This window comes from Cervus canadensis, chromosome 4, assembly GCF_019320065.1.
Source record: "Cervus canadensis isolate Bull #8, Minnesota chromosome 4, ASM1932006v1, whole genome shotgun sequence".
Classification (NCBI taxonomy): domain Eukaryota; kingdom Metazoa; phylum Chordata; class Mammalia; order Artiodactyla; family Cervidae; genus Cervus; species Cervus canadensis.
In genome coordinates, this window is record NC_057389.1 from 91994407 (window position 1) to 92012011 (window position 17605).

Sequence of the window (17605 nt, forward strand, 5' to 3'; positions counted from 1 at the left end):
GTGGGGGTGGGGGGCCACTGACCAGCCAGGGGACCTGAGTTCCTGTGGGCCACGTTCACACTGTCCCTGGATGCTGTAAGCGCTGGGAAAACCAACCTATTTCCTCGAACACAAACACTCAAGCCTGGGGTCACATGCCAGTTCGCTTTGAGAACTGATTCTAATTTCCTATCTGGTTTGGTTCCAGTAACCCCCGGCTCCTGTAATCTTCCAGGGCAACCTGAGCCACCCCACCCCATCACTCAGTTGTTTGATGATGGTGTGATAGCAGAAGAGTTATTTACTTGTTCACATTCTACAAGATTCAAAAAGCACCAGTTCCCACTCCTGGATATAGACACTTGGCAAACTTGCAGAGCCATTCTGTAGGTAAATGAGCTGAAATGTAAATACATCTCTCTTTTTACACAACTTTAGCATTGCTCTCCACCTTGCTTTGATCTTTTAATAGTATCATCTTGGAAACTGTTGCATGTCTAGATTTTGTACTGTGTTCATTGGACCAGCCTGGGTGCCTTAAACAACCAAAATTTATTTCTCATAGTTCTGAAGCCTGCAAGTCCAAGATCAAGGTGTCAGCATGGTAAGATTCTGGTGAGAACTCTCTTCCTAGCTTATAGACAGCTACCTTCTGGCTGTGTCCTCACATGGTGGAGAAAGAGATCAAGTTCTCTGGTGTTTCTTCTGATAAAGGCACTAATGCCGTCACGAAGGCCCCACCCTCATGACCTCCTCTAAATCTAATTACCTCCCCAAGCCCCCATCTCCAAATAACATCACTTATTTTTATATGTGGGCTCAGTCACTCAGTTGTGTCTGACTCTGTGACCCCATGGACTGTGGTCTGCCAGGCTCCTCTGTCCATGGGATTTTCCCAGGAAGAATACTGGAGTGGGTTGCCATTTCTTCCTTTAGGAGACCTTCCTGACCCAGGGATGAAACCCTAGTCTCCTGCATTGGTAGGCAAATTCTTTACCACTGTGCCACCTTGGAAGCCCAAATATCATCATCTTATGTTAGGGCTACAATATATGATGGTGGGGAGGGGGCACAGACCATAACATTTTTTATGTCACTTTATTTTTTAATTGAAGGATAATTGCTTTACAGAGCATTTTTTTCACATTTAAAAATATTGAGGTAAAACATTCACACAGCTAATGGGTTCTTTTTACTGGCTGCATAGTATTTCACAGTATAGATTACACCAGGGCCCTAGGGATGCACACAACTGTTGAGTCCAACACTTGGCATTTAAACACAGTATTGCAGTAAACATCTGTGTACATACATCCTCCTAAACGTGTGCAAGGGCACCTTGGATAAATTACTGCACATGTCACTGCTGGGTCTCAGGGCTTGTAGATGTTAATTTTGAGATATACCAGAGGTTTCCTTTGGCATGTGGAGAAGGGTGTGGGTTTGCTCACAGTGTCAGCCACTCCCCGTACAGTATTTGGCGGCTATGCTATGGCGCCACCTCTGGAGCCACTCTAAACCACAGCTTCACCACCGCCTCTGGTTTGGGAGGAGAAGCAAGAAACCCCACCCCAGCCTTCTCCGGGGTGGGATTAATCCCAGACCCAACGCAGGGAGGCAGAATCTTCCAAATTCACTCCGGAGGGCAGGTGGAATCCTTCCTTAGACCAGTATCTGTTCAGTCTAGCGTCTCATACAGACGGACTCTTAAAAAAAAAAAAACACCCCACATACATTTAAAAGTTAACTTTATATAACAAAGAGCATAAATGGAAAATCAGTATCACTTTCCATGAAAATTAACAATCCTTCATATTTATTGAGCGCTAGCATTCACAATTAGTTCTCCCAATAATCTACCAGGTAGGTGCCTTTATTATTAACACCTATTACTACGTGGTGTCCAACCCTTTGAGACCCCATGGACTGTAGCCCACCAGATTCCTCTGTCCATGGGATTTCCCAGGCAAAAATAATGGAGTGGGTTGCGATTTCCTTCTCTAGGGGATCTTTTTGACCCAAGGATCGATCCTGTGTCCCCTGCATTGCAGAAGCATTCTTTACCACTGAGCCACCACGGAAGCCCTATGAACATTTTACGAGGAAGGAAATTGAAGCATGCAGTGGTTAAATTATGGGTCCACCCGCGCAGAGCCAGAGAGTGGCAGAGCCGGAGTTCGAATTCCCAACTGCGAGCTCCTCGCGCCTCCAGATTGGAGATAAAAAATCAATAAAAACCCCAGTAGGTAGGTAGACAGCTCCGCCTGGATCCTTCGGCCACCTGAACGTGAGGCCTGCACTGTGTGGAGTTAAAAGAAGAGCAGGTCGTGGAAAGCAGACCCGCGCTGAGACGACGAAACCCGGCGGATGGAAGGGACTGCGAAGGGGTTGAGGGACGGGCCTGGTCCGCTTAGCCGTGCGCCCTTGCCCGCCGCCCTATTCCTCGCCCATAGGCGCCGGGCACCTGAGGGAAGGGCGGGGAATCCCGACTCCTTCCCCGCCGCGCCCTCTCCGCCCTCTCCCCGCCTCCTTCTCGGGCGTCCCGAGGCTAACCCCCCACTCGACGGCCGCGACCCCACAGGCCCCGCCGCCCAGCTACAACCCCCTCCCCAGCCGCCCCGGACGGTGGAAGCGCTCTCGGGTCTTCAACAACTAAAGTCAGGCGGGAGCCGCCCCCGGGCCAGGCCACGGCCCCTCGGGCTTCCCGGAAGCTCGGTGCGCGGGTGGCACCAACGTGCCCGGAGCCACCGCCGTGCCCCCAGGCATCCCCACCCCGCGGTGAGAGTATCGGAGGCTACGCAGGTGAACGCGCAGGCGGCGGCGGGGAGGGGTATCCGGTGATCCAGGATGCAGGGAAGCGCTGGGCCTCGAACTCGGGGCTTTGATTCTAGGCGGCTCCGACCACGGGGGCTGGGTGCGCCCAGGGCTGGGTCCTTGGCCCCACCGCGATTACCGGCGCTGCGGACGCCGCTGTGGGGCTGCGCAACTGGGCAACAGCGAGCGTGGGCGGGGAAGGGGGTGGGGGAGCGGCCCGTTGCCGTCTCCGCCGCCCGAGGCCCGGGCCCGCGGGGACTTTTATTCTGACACGGCCGGCTCCCGGCTCTGCTTAGTCATGGTGACCTGCGCGCGCTCCGCGCCTCCCCCCTGCGAGCTGCGATGGAGGCGCCCGGGCCTGGGCGACGGAGGCGGAGCCCGAGCGCGGCCATGGCGGGGTGAGTGAAGCGGCCCGCGCCCGGGCTGAGGGCACCGAGGGTCTAGAGTGCTCTGCGACCGTGTCCGGCGGCCGGAGCACTGGGCGATGCGGGGCCCGGTCGCCTCGGGGTTTCCCGCGGCTCCGCGGAGCGCCAGGAGGGCGCGGCTCGAGTCCGGACCTTTTGTTGGACGGCGCGACCGGCGGGTGATTCCGGGAGCGAGAGGCCCAGGCAGCGTCGCGCGGACGGAAGCCCGGGGATTCCGGGGCGTTTGTGGCGGGGGGACCTTGGTCTGCGCCCCGGGGCTTGCGATGGAAAGGCCGCGGCGGGGTCACTTCCTCCCTTCTCTAGGCCTTGGCTGCCCGGCGGGACATGCGCAGTCCCCCACTTACCGCTTCTTGGGGGTGGGGGGAGTGTCCAGTGCCCAGGGGGCACCGTTGACCGTTTGGCTAAACACCAAGAGGCAGGCCCGGGCCTCGGCTGGGGAGAGGCGGCCAAGCAGTGTCCAGGGCACGGTGGAAGAGCAGGGTGCTCTGGCAGGCACAGTGGAGTGGGCAGTCAGCCAGCCACAGCTTACTGACCCCTGCGTCGTGCCAGGCCCCAGGCGGACTGCAGGGGAGGCACAGGAGAGGGTGGGCAGGACCCTGACCTACACAGGGCTACCTGCCCTCTGAATCCTGGGGCTCAGGGCCAGAGAGACCCTTCATCCATCAGCAAGCAAGCAAAGGAGCTGATTTCCATTCCTGACAAGTGGTGTGATGGAAATAAAACAGAGAGGAGGTAACTCTGAGTGGAGCCCAGGGAACAATAAGATGAAGAACCTCTTGTAGATCCCCTGCCTCCTCTTTGCTTGACTTTTCCAAACCCAGCTCCTGCCCTGACCCTCCAGACTCCACAGGATTCACAGGCACCCTCCCTTCATTAGTCTTCCTCTCTCATCACACTCTTCCCTGATTCTCCAGGTCGGCTCTCATTCTGCCTCTGAGTCTTTGCACTCACTGTTCCCTCTGCCTGGAAAGCTAACACCCCCCCCCCCCCCGCCCCCCGCCCCTTCATAAGTTCATCCTTCTAGTCTCAGCTCCAAGACAGGCCTGGACCACCTGATTTTAAAACAACACCGGCAGGCCACACTGTCACAATGTTGTTGTCAGTTTTTTCATGGCCTTAAAGCCTTGCTTATTTCACTTATGGTCCTTTCCTGCCCAGTGTTGGCTTCAGGGGGGGCTCGGTGCATGTCTGTCTGGCTCCTTGCTGTGTCCCTGGTGCCTAGAACAGAGCTGGCACACAGGACGTGCCCGAGAAGTGTTGATGGGGCGAGTGAAGGAATGAGTTGGACATGCTGTGAGAAGGGATGGGCCCCAGAGAGCTGGAACAGAATGGGCAAAGGGAACAGGTGGACGGGAGCTGACTGTGAAGGGCTTTGCAGGCCATTGAAGAGTTTGGTTTTACTCTTCATGCCTCAGGGAGTGGGGGGGTGGGGTGGGATTCTGAGCAGGGGAGGGTCACCATGTGACCTACGATTTAAGGTGGGCCCTTGGACTGGTGAGGCCATGGGCAGTTAGGGAGCACAAATGAACACTGCTTTACCCTGGCCTGGGAAGGAAAACTGGTCTAGGAGTCACTTTATCTTAGAAAAGAAGGCCTAGCCCCAAGCCCTGTGCTCTCCCCCTCCAGGCCCCTGAGTGCCAGTGGTGGTGTCCCTTGTCACCTGGAACCCCATGCAGCCGGAACCCAGGCCTAGCGGGCCCGGGGCCCATACCCAATTCCTGCCCCTGAGATCACAGCGCCCCGAGGGGGCAGGGGACACGGTGATGTACGCCTCCACCGAGTGCAAGGCCGAGGTGACGCCCTCCCAGCATGGCAACCGCACCTTCAGCTACACCCTGGAGGACCACACCAAGCAGGCCTTTGGCATCATGAACGAACTGCGGCTCAGCCAGCAGCTATGCGACGTGACGCTGCAGGTCAAGTACCAGGACGCGCCCGCCGCCCAGTTCATGGCCCACAAGGTGGTGCTGGCCTCGTCCAGCCCTGTCTTCAAGGCCATGTTCACCAACGGGCTGCGGGAACAGGGCATGGAGGTGGTGTCCATCGAGGGCATCCACCCAAAGGTCATGGAGCGGCTCATTGAGTTCGCCTACACCGCGTCCATTTCCATGGGGGAGAAGTGCGTGCTCCATGTCATGAACGGTGCTGTCATGTACCAGATCGACAGCGTGGTCCGCGCCTGCAGCGACTTCCTGGTGCAGCAGCTGGATCCCAGCAACGCCATCGGCATCGCCAACTTTGCCGAGCAGATTGGCTGTACAGAGCTGCACCAGCGTGCCCGGGAATACATCTACATGCACTTCGGGGAGGTGAGTGAGGGACTGGGACAGGGCACCAGGGCTTCAGAGCAGCCTTGGGAGGACCAGGGAACAGACAGGTGGTCATCACTGTCTCCCCTTGAGAGGTGAAGGGTCAAGGCAAGGAGATGGAGAAAAATAGGGTTGAGCTCCCAGTCTGCATATCTGCCACAAATCTGGGAAACAGCTGGAGAAAGTGAGACCTTCATGGGTCTCTGGGCTCCCTGGGGTCAAAGGTGGGGACAGAGGGCAGTGTCTGACAGCAGTTCCACCCTAGGGTGCCCTGAGCAGGGCCTGACGTTCCAGGCAGTCAGTAAATATTTATTGAACACCCGTGACATGCTGTCAACTGCCAGTGTGACCCTTACACATGTTTTCTTTAGTCCACAAAGTATTGTGCTCATACTAATCTTTGTTTCATTTTCATTTTTAAGTGGAGGAAGTTGTGAGTAGAGAAAATGAGTGCTTGTTGAGCACTTGGTGTGGGCCAGCCTCTGTTCTAAGTGATTTCCAGCCTTGAAATCTCTGAGTCTTCCCAGCTATCCTAGGAGGAGATATGCTTTGCAGTGCCTTCCTGGAATTTTTTTTTTTTTTCTTTTTTGACCACACCACACAGCTTGCAGGATCTTAGTTCCCCGACCAGAGATTGAACCCTGGCCCTGGCAATGAAAGCGCTGAGTCCCAACCACTGAACCACCAGGGAACTCCCCCTTCCTGGAAATTTTTAAAATCATCCTCTCGTGGCTGGGACCAACTAGGTGGACACTACCCCTGGTCTCCATGACTCTCCTTCTCTACCATCTTGAGGGTTGACCAGATGCCCCAAGAAGATCTGACATTAATCTTAGGACTTATGGCTTCCAGGATGGTGGCCCAAGAGCAGGGTTGTCCCGCTGACCTGCACAACACCAGTATCAGGGGGTTGCCTTGGCTTGGGGTAACAGGATGCTGGGAACCCGCTGATGTGGGGGTGACTGAAATTATTTATATAGACAGTGCCAGACAAGAAATATTTCCTTTAGCAATAACCCTGCTAATGAGTTAGCAACTAATATAATCCCCCTTTTATAGAGGAAGAAAACCAAAGCACGAGTGTTTCAGGTTTTTGCCCAAGGTGGCACAATTAGAAGGTAGTGGGCCAACACTGCAACTCAGGCTGCTTTCTTCAAGCCTGAATTTTTTTGTCTTTCTAACATATTCTGTTGCTATTTCCTTAGTAGTCAGTCTGCTTTTTTGAAAAAATAATTTCATTAAAAAAAGAAAAGGGTAACGTTCTTACAGTTCAGATACAAAATGATAACAAAATCTAAGAGGTACGTTGTTTCTTTTTCCCATTTATGTACTTACCTGCCCTATGCCTGGCATGTAGTGTTAACTCATTGAATCCTCACACACTGAGGGTTTCATACTATTCAAATGCCTGTTTCTCTTCTTCTTTGAACTTTTATTTATTTATGGCTGTGTGGGGTCTTCGTGGCTGCTCACAGGCTTTCTCCAGTTGCAGTGAGCAGGGCCTCTTCTCTGATTGCGCTGAGCAGGCTCCTCAGTGCAGTGGTTTCACTTGTCGTGGAGCACGGGCTCTAGAGCAAGAGCTGAAGATGATGGCATACGGGCTTAGCTGCCCCAAGGCATGTGGTATCTTCCCAGTCTAGGGATCAAACCTGTGTCCCCTGCATTGGCAGGTGGATTCTAGGGAAGTCCCTCGAATGCCTATTTCACACCTGAGGCAGCTGAGATTAGCAGAGGCAGATTGAGTGTCTTGTCCAAGGTCCTAGCAGGGGCTTGGAGACGGGTTAGGGGCTGGGAGTGGAGAGAGACCTGTAAGTCAGCCCATGACGCTGTCGCCCTCTGCAGGTGGCCAAGCAAGAGGAGTTCTTCAACCTGTCCCACTGCCAGCTGGCGACCCTCATCAGCCGGGATGACCTGAATGTGCGCTGCGAGTCCGAGGTCTTCCACGCCTGCATCAACTGGGTCAAATATGACTGCGAGCAGCGGCGCTTCTACGTGCAGGCGCTGCTGCGGGCGGTGCGCTGCCACTCGCTCACGCCCCACTTCCTGCAGATGCAGCTGCAGAAGTGTGAGATCCTGCAGTCGGACTCCCGCTGCAAGGACTACCTGGTCAAGATCTTCCAGGAGCTCACCCTGCACAAGCCCACGCAGGTGATGCCCTGCCGGGCACCCAAGGTGGGCCGTCTCATCTACACGGCCGGCGGCTACTTCCGCCAGTCGCTCAGCTACCTGGAGGCCTACAACCCCAGCGATGGCACCTGGCTCCGGCTGGCGGATCTGCAGGTGCCCCGGAGCGGCCTGGCGGGCTGTGTGGTGGGCGGGCTGCTGTACGCCGTGGGCGGCCGCAACAACTCGCCCGATGGGAACACCGACTCTAGCGCCCTGGACTGCTACAACCCCATGACCAACCAGTGGTCGCCCTGCGCCTCCATGAGCGTGCCCCGCAACCGAATCGGGGTGGGCGTCATCGACGGGCACATCTATGCTGTTGGCGGCTCCCACGGCTGTATCCACCACAACAGTGTGGAGAGGTGAGTGGCGGGGGCAGGAGGCGTGGGATCCAGGGGTTCCGCTGCTAACATGCCCCATGCCGTTGGGATCTCGGGTTTTTAAATATTTATTTATTTATTTTTGTCTGTGCTGGGTCTTCATCGCTACACGCAGGCTTTCTCTAGTTGCTGTGAGCCGGGGCCACTTTTTGTTGTGGTTCACAGGCTTCTTATCATAGTGGCTTCTCTTGTTGTGAAGCACAGGCTCTGAGTCCACCAGCTTCAGTAGTTGCAGCATGTGGGCTCAGTACTTGGGGCACAGGCTTAGTTGCTCCACGGCACAGGAGTCTTCCTGATCGAAGACACAGGGATCGAACCCACGGCCCCTGCCTTGGTAGGTGGATTCTTATCCACTGCACCTCCAGGGAAGTCTTCCTTTCACTGTGGAGTGCTTTTCTCTGTGCCTTCCCTTCCGGGAGTGGAAGCCTCAAGGTGAAGCTAAACTTCTGGGAGATGTATGGTCATGACCCTGGATGATGTGTCTTGGCCTGGGAACTGTTTACAGGGCCATCATACAACCATACAACGACTTATTAGCAGATTTGGAAAAAGTTCCATCAGTTTGAAACTGTCGGAATGTTAATATGCTAATTTTGTTAAAACACGACACCTCCCTGCCATCTATCCACATGGTTGTAAGAAACACACACGAGGTCTGTTACCGTGAAAGGTACCCCTTGATGTGGCGCCCTTGCGCAGTGCGCAGTCTGTGTACAGAACAACTGCACGGTGACCCTGTGTTTGCCTGCGTGCTCACGCAGTCGTGTCTGCTCTGTGACCCCCTGGACTATATAGCCTGCCAGGCTCCTCTGTCCATGGGATTTTCTAGGCAAGAATACTGGAGTGGGTTGCCATTTCCTCCTCCAGGGGATCTTCCCGAGCCAGGAATTGAACTGGTGTCTCCTGTGTCTCCTGCATTCATACAACACTTAGCTTAGGCAGTGGTCTGATGGGGCCATTTGAGTCCAGCAGAGGTGCAAGTGACCTTGAGCAGAGGGGGGCCGGCCCTGAACCTCAGTTTCCTCATCTAGAAAATGGACCTACTGATAACTTGCATTGTAGGGAATCCTTGTGAGAATTGAAGAGTTCAGGTGAGGGACTTCGCAGGTGTTGCAGTGATAAAGAATCCACCTGCCAATGCAGGAGACATGGGTTCTATCCCTGGTCCAGGAAGATCCCACATACCTCAGAGCAACTATAAGCCGGTGTACCACAACTATTCACCCAGCACTCTAGGAGCCCTGGAGCCGAAATTACTAAAGCCTGCCTGCTCTAGAGCCCAGGCTCCACAGCTAGAGAAAAGCCTGTGTAGCCAGGAAAGCCCAGCATAGCCAAATAAAATTATTTTTAAAATTAAAAAACCCAAATAAAATTAGAAAAACCAACACAGGGGACTATCAGTGGGGGCCAGTGTCCCGGGTTGGCTGCGGCTGCTGTTGTCATCGCTGCTCTCTGTGGCAGGTATGAGCCGGAGGGGGACGAGTGGCACTTGGTGGCCCCAATGCTGACACGAAGGATCGGGGTGGGAGTGGCTGTCCTCAACCGTCTGCTCTACGCGGTCGGGGGCTTCGACGGGACAAACCGCCTCAACTCAGCCGAGTGTTACTACCCAGAGAGAAACGAGTGGCGGATGATCACACCCATGAACACCATCCGGAGCGGAGCAGGTGGGAGGGGGCCGTGGGGAGGGGAGCCAGGAGGAGCACCCGCCTGACCCTGGGAGTGAAACTCAGAGAGCTCCTGCTGCCTGCTCTTGGCTTTATTTCTGCAGGGTTGCTCAGGAGAGGGGAGGAAGGGAGAGGGGAGGGTGTCCCCCCCCCAAGAAGGTGATGGCTGGGGCCCCCAAGGCCAGGCCCTGGAGTCACCTTCTCTGTGTCTTCTGGTTTAGGAGTCTGCGTCCTGCACAACTGTATCTATGCTGCGGGGGGCTACGATGGTCAGGACCAGCTCAACAGCGTGGAGCGCTACGACGTGGAGACAGAAACATGGACATTCGTAGCCCCGATGAAGCATCGGCGAAGTGCCCTGGGCATCACTGTACACCAGGGAAGGATCTACGTTCTTGGTAAGGCCTGGGCGGAGAAGCCCACCTAGCCCCTTTCAGTAGGAGGGCTTCACATGCTTCTTTCCTTCCTACCCCTCCCCAACCCCCACCCCCTTGGAGTAGTGACCGACCATCCCTCCTGCCCTCCCTGCAGGGGGCTACGACGGTCACACATTCTTGGACAGCGTGGAGTGCTATGATCCAGACACGGACACCTGGAGCGAGGTGACCCGAATGACCTCTGGCCGGAGTGGGGTGGGCGTGGCCGTCACCATGGAACCCTGCCGGAAGCAGATTGACCAGCAGAACTGTACCTGTTGAGCCGCTTCTGTTTCCTGAGCGGAAAAGAAAAAAAGGTCCGATCCAGAGTATTGTTTCTGTACAAAAAAAAAAAAACCAGGGACAAATGAAGAGGCTCCACAGCACAAATCGTGGTCTCCAGAATGGGAGGCTGGGACACTGCGGTGTTCCAATCACGATGTGAAAGAAAAGAAGGCTAGAGTGGGAACTCGTGAGCCTGCCAGAGCAGTCCCAGGAATGTCCAACGAGAGCCTGCCCAGGAGGTGGGCGCGGGAAGGATGGGCTCCCCAGAGAGAGGCCCCCCACACCCACTACCCCAAGACTAGGCCTGGGTCCCCCACCAGCAGCCGCCACCTCCCTGTGGGATGAAAGCAGGTGCCGAGGACAGGCTGGTTTTCATCCCCTGCGTCTTTGTGACTATTTCCTAGAGGCCTGGGAAGAAGCCCACTGAGGCCTTGGGGGCGGAGGCCCCTCCAGAGGTGAGGACCCCAGGGATGGGCCTGTACATAGAAACCACTGGATTTTGCTGCTCGGACAGTCATTTTGTTGATAAGTAGCCCTGTAACTTTCAGATGAAAATAAAGAACAAACTAACTAGTGTCTTCCAACCGGGCTCTCAGCCAGAGATCTCAAACCTGTGGGGACAGAAAGGACTCTTCTCCTGACACGCACTCAAGTCTTTTGATTTAAGGCTTGGATTTGAAACCAGTTTGTTATCTCGGCTCCGCTGAATTTTGATATGTAGGGCATCTTTCTCCCCACGAGCAAGCCACACAGGGCTCACTTTGTGTATCACTTTCAACTGCTTTGAAGACAATGACCCAACTCCTTGACACCTCTCCTAGGGCTCCCCGAGATTAATTGCACACATGCGCAGTTTATATTTTCACAGTATATATTATGACATTTTCACAGTTTATATTAAGACAGAAGATCCCCAACATGGGCTTCTCGGATGGCTCTGTGGTAAAGAAGCCGCCTACCATGCAGGAGAAGTGGGTCCCATCCCTGGGTCGGGAACATCCCCTGGAGAAGGAAATGGCAACCCACTCCAGTATTCTTGCCTGGAAAATTCCATGGACAGAGGAGCCTGGCAGGCTACGGTCCATGGGGTCGCAATTGAGCGACTAAATAATAACAACTATCCCCAGCATGCCTTCCAAATTCAGTGAAAGTCCATCAGGTCATATTTATGCACTTCAGTAACACAGACCGAGGCTTTTGTTTTATTTAGGTGCCTGAGTATTCAAAAGGCAAAGGGCTCGATAGCTTGGCTCCTTCTGAACAGCCTGTGTGAATTATGTGGCCTGGATCTTTTCTTCTGCCGGTCAACTCTCTTCGTGCTGGGGAGTGGAGAAAAGAATGGTCTCAACTGTTGGGGATTCCACAGGTTCTTCTAAACAGCTTAGCGAGGGAACATTTTATTCTTTCCCTGCCAGCGAAAACATCCTACCTCCCATCTCTGGCTTCACTCAATCCACCTAAAGGCTGTCTTAGTTGTTGTCTTTAGTTGCCCACTTCTCTGGTCCTTGTCCTAAGATTTTTATGAAACTAGAAAATTAATCTGGGAATTCCCTGGCAGTCCAGTGGTTAAGGACTCACGTCTTTCACTGCTGGGGCCCAGCCTCCATCCCTGGTCCAGGAACTAAGAGTCTACAAGTCATGTGGTGAGGCAAAAAAAAAAAAAGTTGGTTGCATTGAGTGGATGGGGAAAACTAGAAATTATAAACACATCTAGATAGTCTTCTAGCATTTGCAATGTATTTCTACATATTATTTGATCCTCAGTGGTGCTATGAGCTAAGAAGGGCAAGCCTGAGCTCTTTTTTGAAAACCTTTATGCATTTGGCCATGTCGGATCTTGGTTGTGGAAGATCTTTGATCTTCGTTGAGGCATGTGAACTCTTAATTGTGGCATGTGGGATTTAGATCCCTGACCAGGGATCCAACCCGGGGTCCCCTGCATTAGGAGCATGGAGTCTTAGACACTGGACCACCAGGGAAGTCTATAGATGAGAAGAAGAGGTTCAGAGAAGTGACCTGCCCAAGTGGCGGGGTGCAGACTTGACTTGTGCGGTACCCCAAAGCAGTCCCTTTCAGCCACAACTTGCTCCACCTGTGTGTCAAAGGGGATGTTACAGAGGTCCCATGGCAGCCCCTCCCTTGAGGCCCAGTGGTTAAGACTCACTCTGCACTTCCACTGCAGGGGACACAGGTTCAAGGTTCAATCTCTAGGCGGGGAACTAATACCCTGCATGCTACACAACTCGGTCAAAATAAGTAAGTAAATAAATGCACACATGTGTGCTCAGTCATGTCCAATTCTTTGCAACCTTATGGAGGCATATGTAGCCTGCCAGGCTCTTTTGTCCATGGGATTTCCCAGACAAGAATACTGGAGTGGGGTGCCATTTTCTTCTCAAGGGGATCTCCCTGACCCAGGGATTGAACCCATGTCTGTTATGTCTCCTGTATTGCGGACAGATTCTTTACCACTTGACCCATCAGGGAAGCCCAAGTAAATAAATAAATAGATATGTAAGTAGGTCCTGTGGGATCAGTGTGCATAGCCAGAAACAACGACCTAATCTAGAATAGGGATTTACATGTAATGTGGTTGCCAAAAGCCCCGCAACCTACCCCAGAGTGCTGTTTCCTTTCAGAGACATTAGAGCCGTGGTCTTGATGCCAGGTCAAGCTGATTGCGTAAGGCAGTTTGGGTAAACAGTTTAGGAATCAGGTAAACGGAAGTCAGGTAAACAGTTTCCTATCTGGAAAAGCAGTACCTGGACACCCACTTGGTGCTAGACCCTGTGTGAGCTGCTAGACCAACAAAGGTGAGTATTTTTTAAAAACATTTTTAATTGGAGAATAATTGCTTTACACGATTGTGTTGACTTCTGCCATACAACAGCATGAATCAGGCAGCCGTAAGCACACATAGGTCCCCTCCTTGAGCCTCTCCCCCACCCCACTTGAGGTTGTCACAGAGTACTGCTTGGAGCTCCCTGCAACTTCTCCCATTAGCTCTACCTGTTTTATGTATGGTAATGTGTATGTTTAAATGCTCTTCTCTCAATTCATCCCACCCTCTCCTTCCCCTGCTGTCCAAAGTCTCTTCTTTATGTCTGCATCTCTATTTCTGCCCTGCAGATAGTTTCATGGGTACCATTTTTCTAGATGCTATATATATGTGTTAATATATGATGGTTGTTTTTCTCTTTCTGACTTGACTTCACTTTGTATAACATGCTTTAGGTTCATCCACCTCACTAGAACTGACTCAAATGTGTTCCTTTTCATGGCTGAGTAATATTCTATTGTGTATGTGTACCAAAACTTTTTTATCCATTCATCTGTCGATGAACACGTAGATTGCTTCCGTGTCCTGGCTACTGTGAACAGTGCTGCAGTGAACACTGGGACACGTGTCTTTTTCACTTATGGTTTTCTCAAGGTATATGCCCAGCAGTGAGATTGTTGGGTCATATGGTGGCTTTATTCCTAGTTTATAAAGGAATCTCCATACTGTTCTTCATAGTGGCTCTATCAATTTACATTCCCACCAATAGTGCAAGAGAGTTCCCTTTTCTCCACACTCTCTCCACCATTCATTATTTGTAGGTTTTTTGATGATGGTCATTCTGATCGGTCTGAGGGGATACTTCCGAAGGTGAGTATTTATGTTCACTTTGTATCTCTGCTAAAAACAACTTGATTTTATGCCTTACTCTGCCAGGCATTGGGACTGTGACAGTGAACAAGCCCCAAAAGATCCCTGCCCTCATGGAAACTACAGCCTAGTGGGGGCGTAGGGTGACCAACTTGTCCTAGTTTGCCTGGGACTTTTCCAGTTGGAACGCTGAAAGGCTGGCATCCCAGGGAGCATTTAGTCCCAGTAAACCAGGTTCATTGGTTACTCTCCAGGTAAACCAGATGCTGAAGCAATATTAACAACTGTGTTGAGTGACAGACATGATTAAATTTGCATTTGGTAGCTCTGGAAGCTGAGTGGAAATGGCTGGGGATAGAGGTACCCTGGGAAAGATCGAACAGGCTGGCACAGTGGCCAGGTGAGAGGCTGGTGGTGTGGATCAGGCAGGTGGGTATGGGAAAAAAGGAGAGTCTGCAGGTGAATCGACCAGCTAGATAGGATGGATGAATAATCAGGAATGCTCCGGGGTGGTTTTGAAGCTTAAGAAGCCAAGTGGAGGGGCCCTTAGAGGAATCTGCTGTTACAGAAGGAAGTGACGATGGTTCGGAGTGTGTTAGGTTTGTGACCTCAAGATAACAATTGTTTTTGGAAAGTACTCAATCAGATTTTTCAAACCTACAATCTTTGATGCTTCCAACAAATAGCTCTTGAATGGCTGCTCTGTGCTAGACATGAAGTGAGGTATTCAGACACAATGAGCAAGCATGACACTGGCCCTTTTTCATAGAGCTAATAAAATAATCCAACTTCCCTGGTACCTCAGCAGTAAAGAATCCTCCTGCCATGCAGGAGACTCGGGTTTGATCTCTGGGTCAGGAAGATCCCCTGGAGAAGCAAATGCAACCCACTCCAGTATTCTTGCCTGGGAAATCCCATGGACAGAGAAGCCTGGCGGGTTACAGTCCATGGGGTCGAAAAAGAGTCGGACGTGACTTAGTTACTAAACAACAATAAAATAATCACACTGAGTATATGTAATTAATTTCTTAGGTAAGCTTTCTGAAGGACTGGAGCTCAAGCTAGGTCAGATGCCTTGAGAAAGCATTCTTGAGGAAGTTGTTTTCTCACAGAATTTCAGACTGTAAATTAGGTGAGGGAAAAGAGGGGTGAGATTCTGGACAGAGGAACCATCTGTCCTGTGGCACTGAGGAGCAAGTCTCAGTGAAGCTCTGAGAGGGAGGAGGAACATGATGTCAGAAGAAGCTTAACGGAGGTGAGGGAGCCAGACCGCGCAAGCCCAATGCGCCACGTTATTCTCATTTAGTAAATACCTAAATACTGCCTTTTTTAAAAAAGTTAAAACATTACAGGGCTTCCCTGGTTAAGAATCCGCCTGTCAGCACGGGAGACAAGGGTTCGATCCTTGACCTGGGAAAATCCCGGATGCCATGGAGCAGCAAAGCCGGTGCGCCACACTATTGAGCTTGTGCTCCAGAGCCCGGGGCCACAGCTACTGAAGCCTGTGTGCCCTGGAGCTGCTGCTCTGCTGCAAGAGAAGCCCCTGCAATGAGAAGCCTGAGCACTGCAACTGGAGAAAAGCATGCATGGCCACGAAGACCCAGCACAGCCAAAAATAAATACTTTTTTAAAAAAGGTAAAACTTTACAGATAAAGCTGAAGTCTTACTTCCTCTCCATTCCAGCCCCTCTAAATCTTTTTTAAAAAAAAATTAACAATCTTCCGTGTTGTATGTTTTATGTAGTTCCTTACAAAAATGGCATAATGTTGCCTGTACTACTCTGCAATACAGAATATTGCTTTTCCTCTCTCTCGGTAAGCTCTATCTGTGATGTCACGTTCCTTTCACCAGCTCCCGGATGTTCTGTTTTATCTGTTTCACTATTGACAGATGTTTAGGTTGTTCCTAGTTTCTCAGAATTACAGATAAGGCAGCAACACCCTTTCTTAATCATGCCTCCTTTCTCCAGATGGGTGTGCTAGGAGGTGGAACTCACTAGGTCATGGAGTAAGCACAGCTTTCCTAGATGCTGTCAGATGACCCTCCAAAGTCCTTTTTATTCCTGCTGTTTCTGCAAGTTCTTTTTTAAACTTAAGTTTTACATATTAAAAAAAAATTGAGGTATGTTTGATTTATAGCATCATGTTAATTTCAGTGTGCAGCACAGTGATTCATAGAAGCTCTTTGTAAATCTACACACAGAGGGTTCCCCGGTGGTCCAGTGGTTAAGAATCTGCATTGCCAATGCAGGTGACACCAGTTGGATCCCTGATCTGGGAAGATCCCACATGCCATGGAGCAGCTAAGCCGGTGCGCCACAAGTGTTGAGCCTGTGCTCTGAAGCCGGGGAGCCACAACTACTGAAGCCTGTACACCCAAGAGCCTCTGCTCCGCAACAGAGAAGCCACTGCAATGAGAAGCCCATACAACAAAGCTAGAGAGTAGGCCCTGCTCGTTGCAACTAGAGAAAGGCCACCCACAGCAGAGAAGAACTAGCACAGCCAAAAATAAAAACTAATTAAAAAAAATCTACACACAATCAAATGTATCACTCTTTTTCTTGATGCTTTTTTTGTGGCATAAAAAAAGTTCGTTTTTATCTTGAACTTTTCTGCAGCTTCCTACTCACTTGTTAATTTATTGTCTCCTGCCCATAAATTCATTGCTTCTGCCTAACTTAAACAAAGTTGGTTTTCTGTTGGTTCTGTTAGAACCAAGAATCCTGACTAATAGAGATAAAATTATTTTCAATAAATATATTGAAAAATATATTAAAAAAAAAAGCTTTGTTTATGCACTGCTTTTTTGTTTGCTTGTTTTTTAAAAAAGCACATTAGTCTGCTTTGGGTCTTAGTGGCCGCACTGGGATCTTTACTTGCAGTGCACGGACGCTCTAGTTGTGACATGCAGGTTCTAGAGTTCGTGGGCTTCATAGCTGCAGCCATCAGGCTTAGTTGCTCATTGGTATGTGGGATCTTAGTCCCCAACCAGGGATCGAACCCTAACCCCCTGCATTACTCAGGGGATTCCTAACCACTGGACCACCAGGAAGTCCCAGGTAAGACTCTCTGTACACTGTTGATGAGTAAGGGCAGTCATGTGCGTTGTTGTCTTATTTCTGACTGTAACGTTACTGTTTCTAATGTTCCACCATTCAGTCTGATTTTCTGTAATCCATGCTTTAAGTTTTGCCGGAAACCTTTAAAGTTCAGGAAGCTCCCCCTTGGTTCGTGCGTGCCAAGTCGCTTTGGTCGTGCGTGCCAAGTCGCTTTGGTCGTGCCTGACTCTTTTTGACCCCATGGACTGTAGCCCTCCAGGCTGTTCTGTCCATGGGACTCTCCAGGCAAGAATACTGGAGTGGGTTGCCGTGCCCTCCTCCAGGGGATCTCCCCACCCAGGGATCGAACCTGCGTCGCCTACATCTCCTGTGTTGGCAGGTGGGCTGATTACCACTAGTGCCACCTGGGAGGCCCCATATCTAGTCATTTTTTTTTTTTTTTAAATCATAGATGGG

At 51.5% G+C, this 17605-nt stretch overlaps 1 protein-coding gene and 1 long non-coding RNA gene across 4 annotated transcripts; both read left to right on the forward strand.

Moving 5' to 3' along the window:
• Window positions 1-1742: 1742 nt before the first annotated feature.
• KEAP1 (kelch like ECH associated protein 1) lies at window positions 1743-11025 on the forward strand. Of its 3 annotated transcripts, none has more exons than XM_043466664.1 (6): window positions 1743-2781; window positions 4845-5527; window positions 7370-8055; window positions 9535-9740; window positions 9962-10138; window positions 10272-11025. In XM_043466664.1, the coding sequence occupies exons 2-6, from the start codon at window positions 4889-4891 to the stop codon at window positions 10436-10438; spliced, it is 1875 nt and encodes a 624-aa protein (XP_043322599.1). In that variant the 5' UTR covers window positions 1743-2781; window positions 4845-4888; the 3' UTR covers window positions 10439-11025. The 3 variants fall into 3 exon arrangements, with proteins under 3 accessions (XP_043322599.1, XP_043322597.1, XP_043322600.1); XM_043466662.1 differs by lacking the exon at window positions 1743-2781 and adding an exon at window positions 2820-3191; XM_043466665.1 differs by lacking the exon at window positions 1743-2781 and adding an exon at window positions 3414-3950.
• Window positions 11026-12833: 1808 nt separating this feature from the next.
• Window positions 12834-16630, forward strand: LOC122440420. Its single transcript, XR_006269102.1, has 2 exons — window positions 12834-13254; window positions 15443-16630. It is a non-coding gene; the product is annotated as an uncharacterized LOC122440420 (long non-coding RNA).
• Window positions 16631-17605: the final 975 nt, after the last annotated feature.

What these genes read in the sequence shown, in the direction of transcription:
- KEAP1 (XM_043466664.1), top strand. Translation starts at nt 4,889, where the DNA reads ATGCAGCCGGAACCCAGGCCTAGCGGGCCCGGGGCCCATACCCAATTC. An exon ending in CACCACAACAGTGTGGAGAG is followed by an intron (nt 8,056 to 9,534) that starts GTGAGTGGCGGG and finishes TCTCTGTGGCAG; the next exon opens with GTATGAGCCGGAGGGGGACG. An exon ending in GGGAAGGATCTACGTTCTTG is followed by an intron (nt 10,139 to 10,271) that starts GTAAGGCCTGGG and finishes CCCTCCCTGCAG; the next exon opens with GGGGCTACGACGGTCACACA.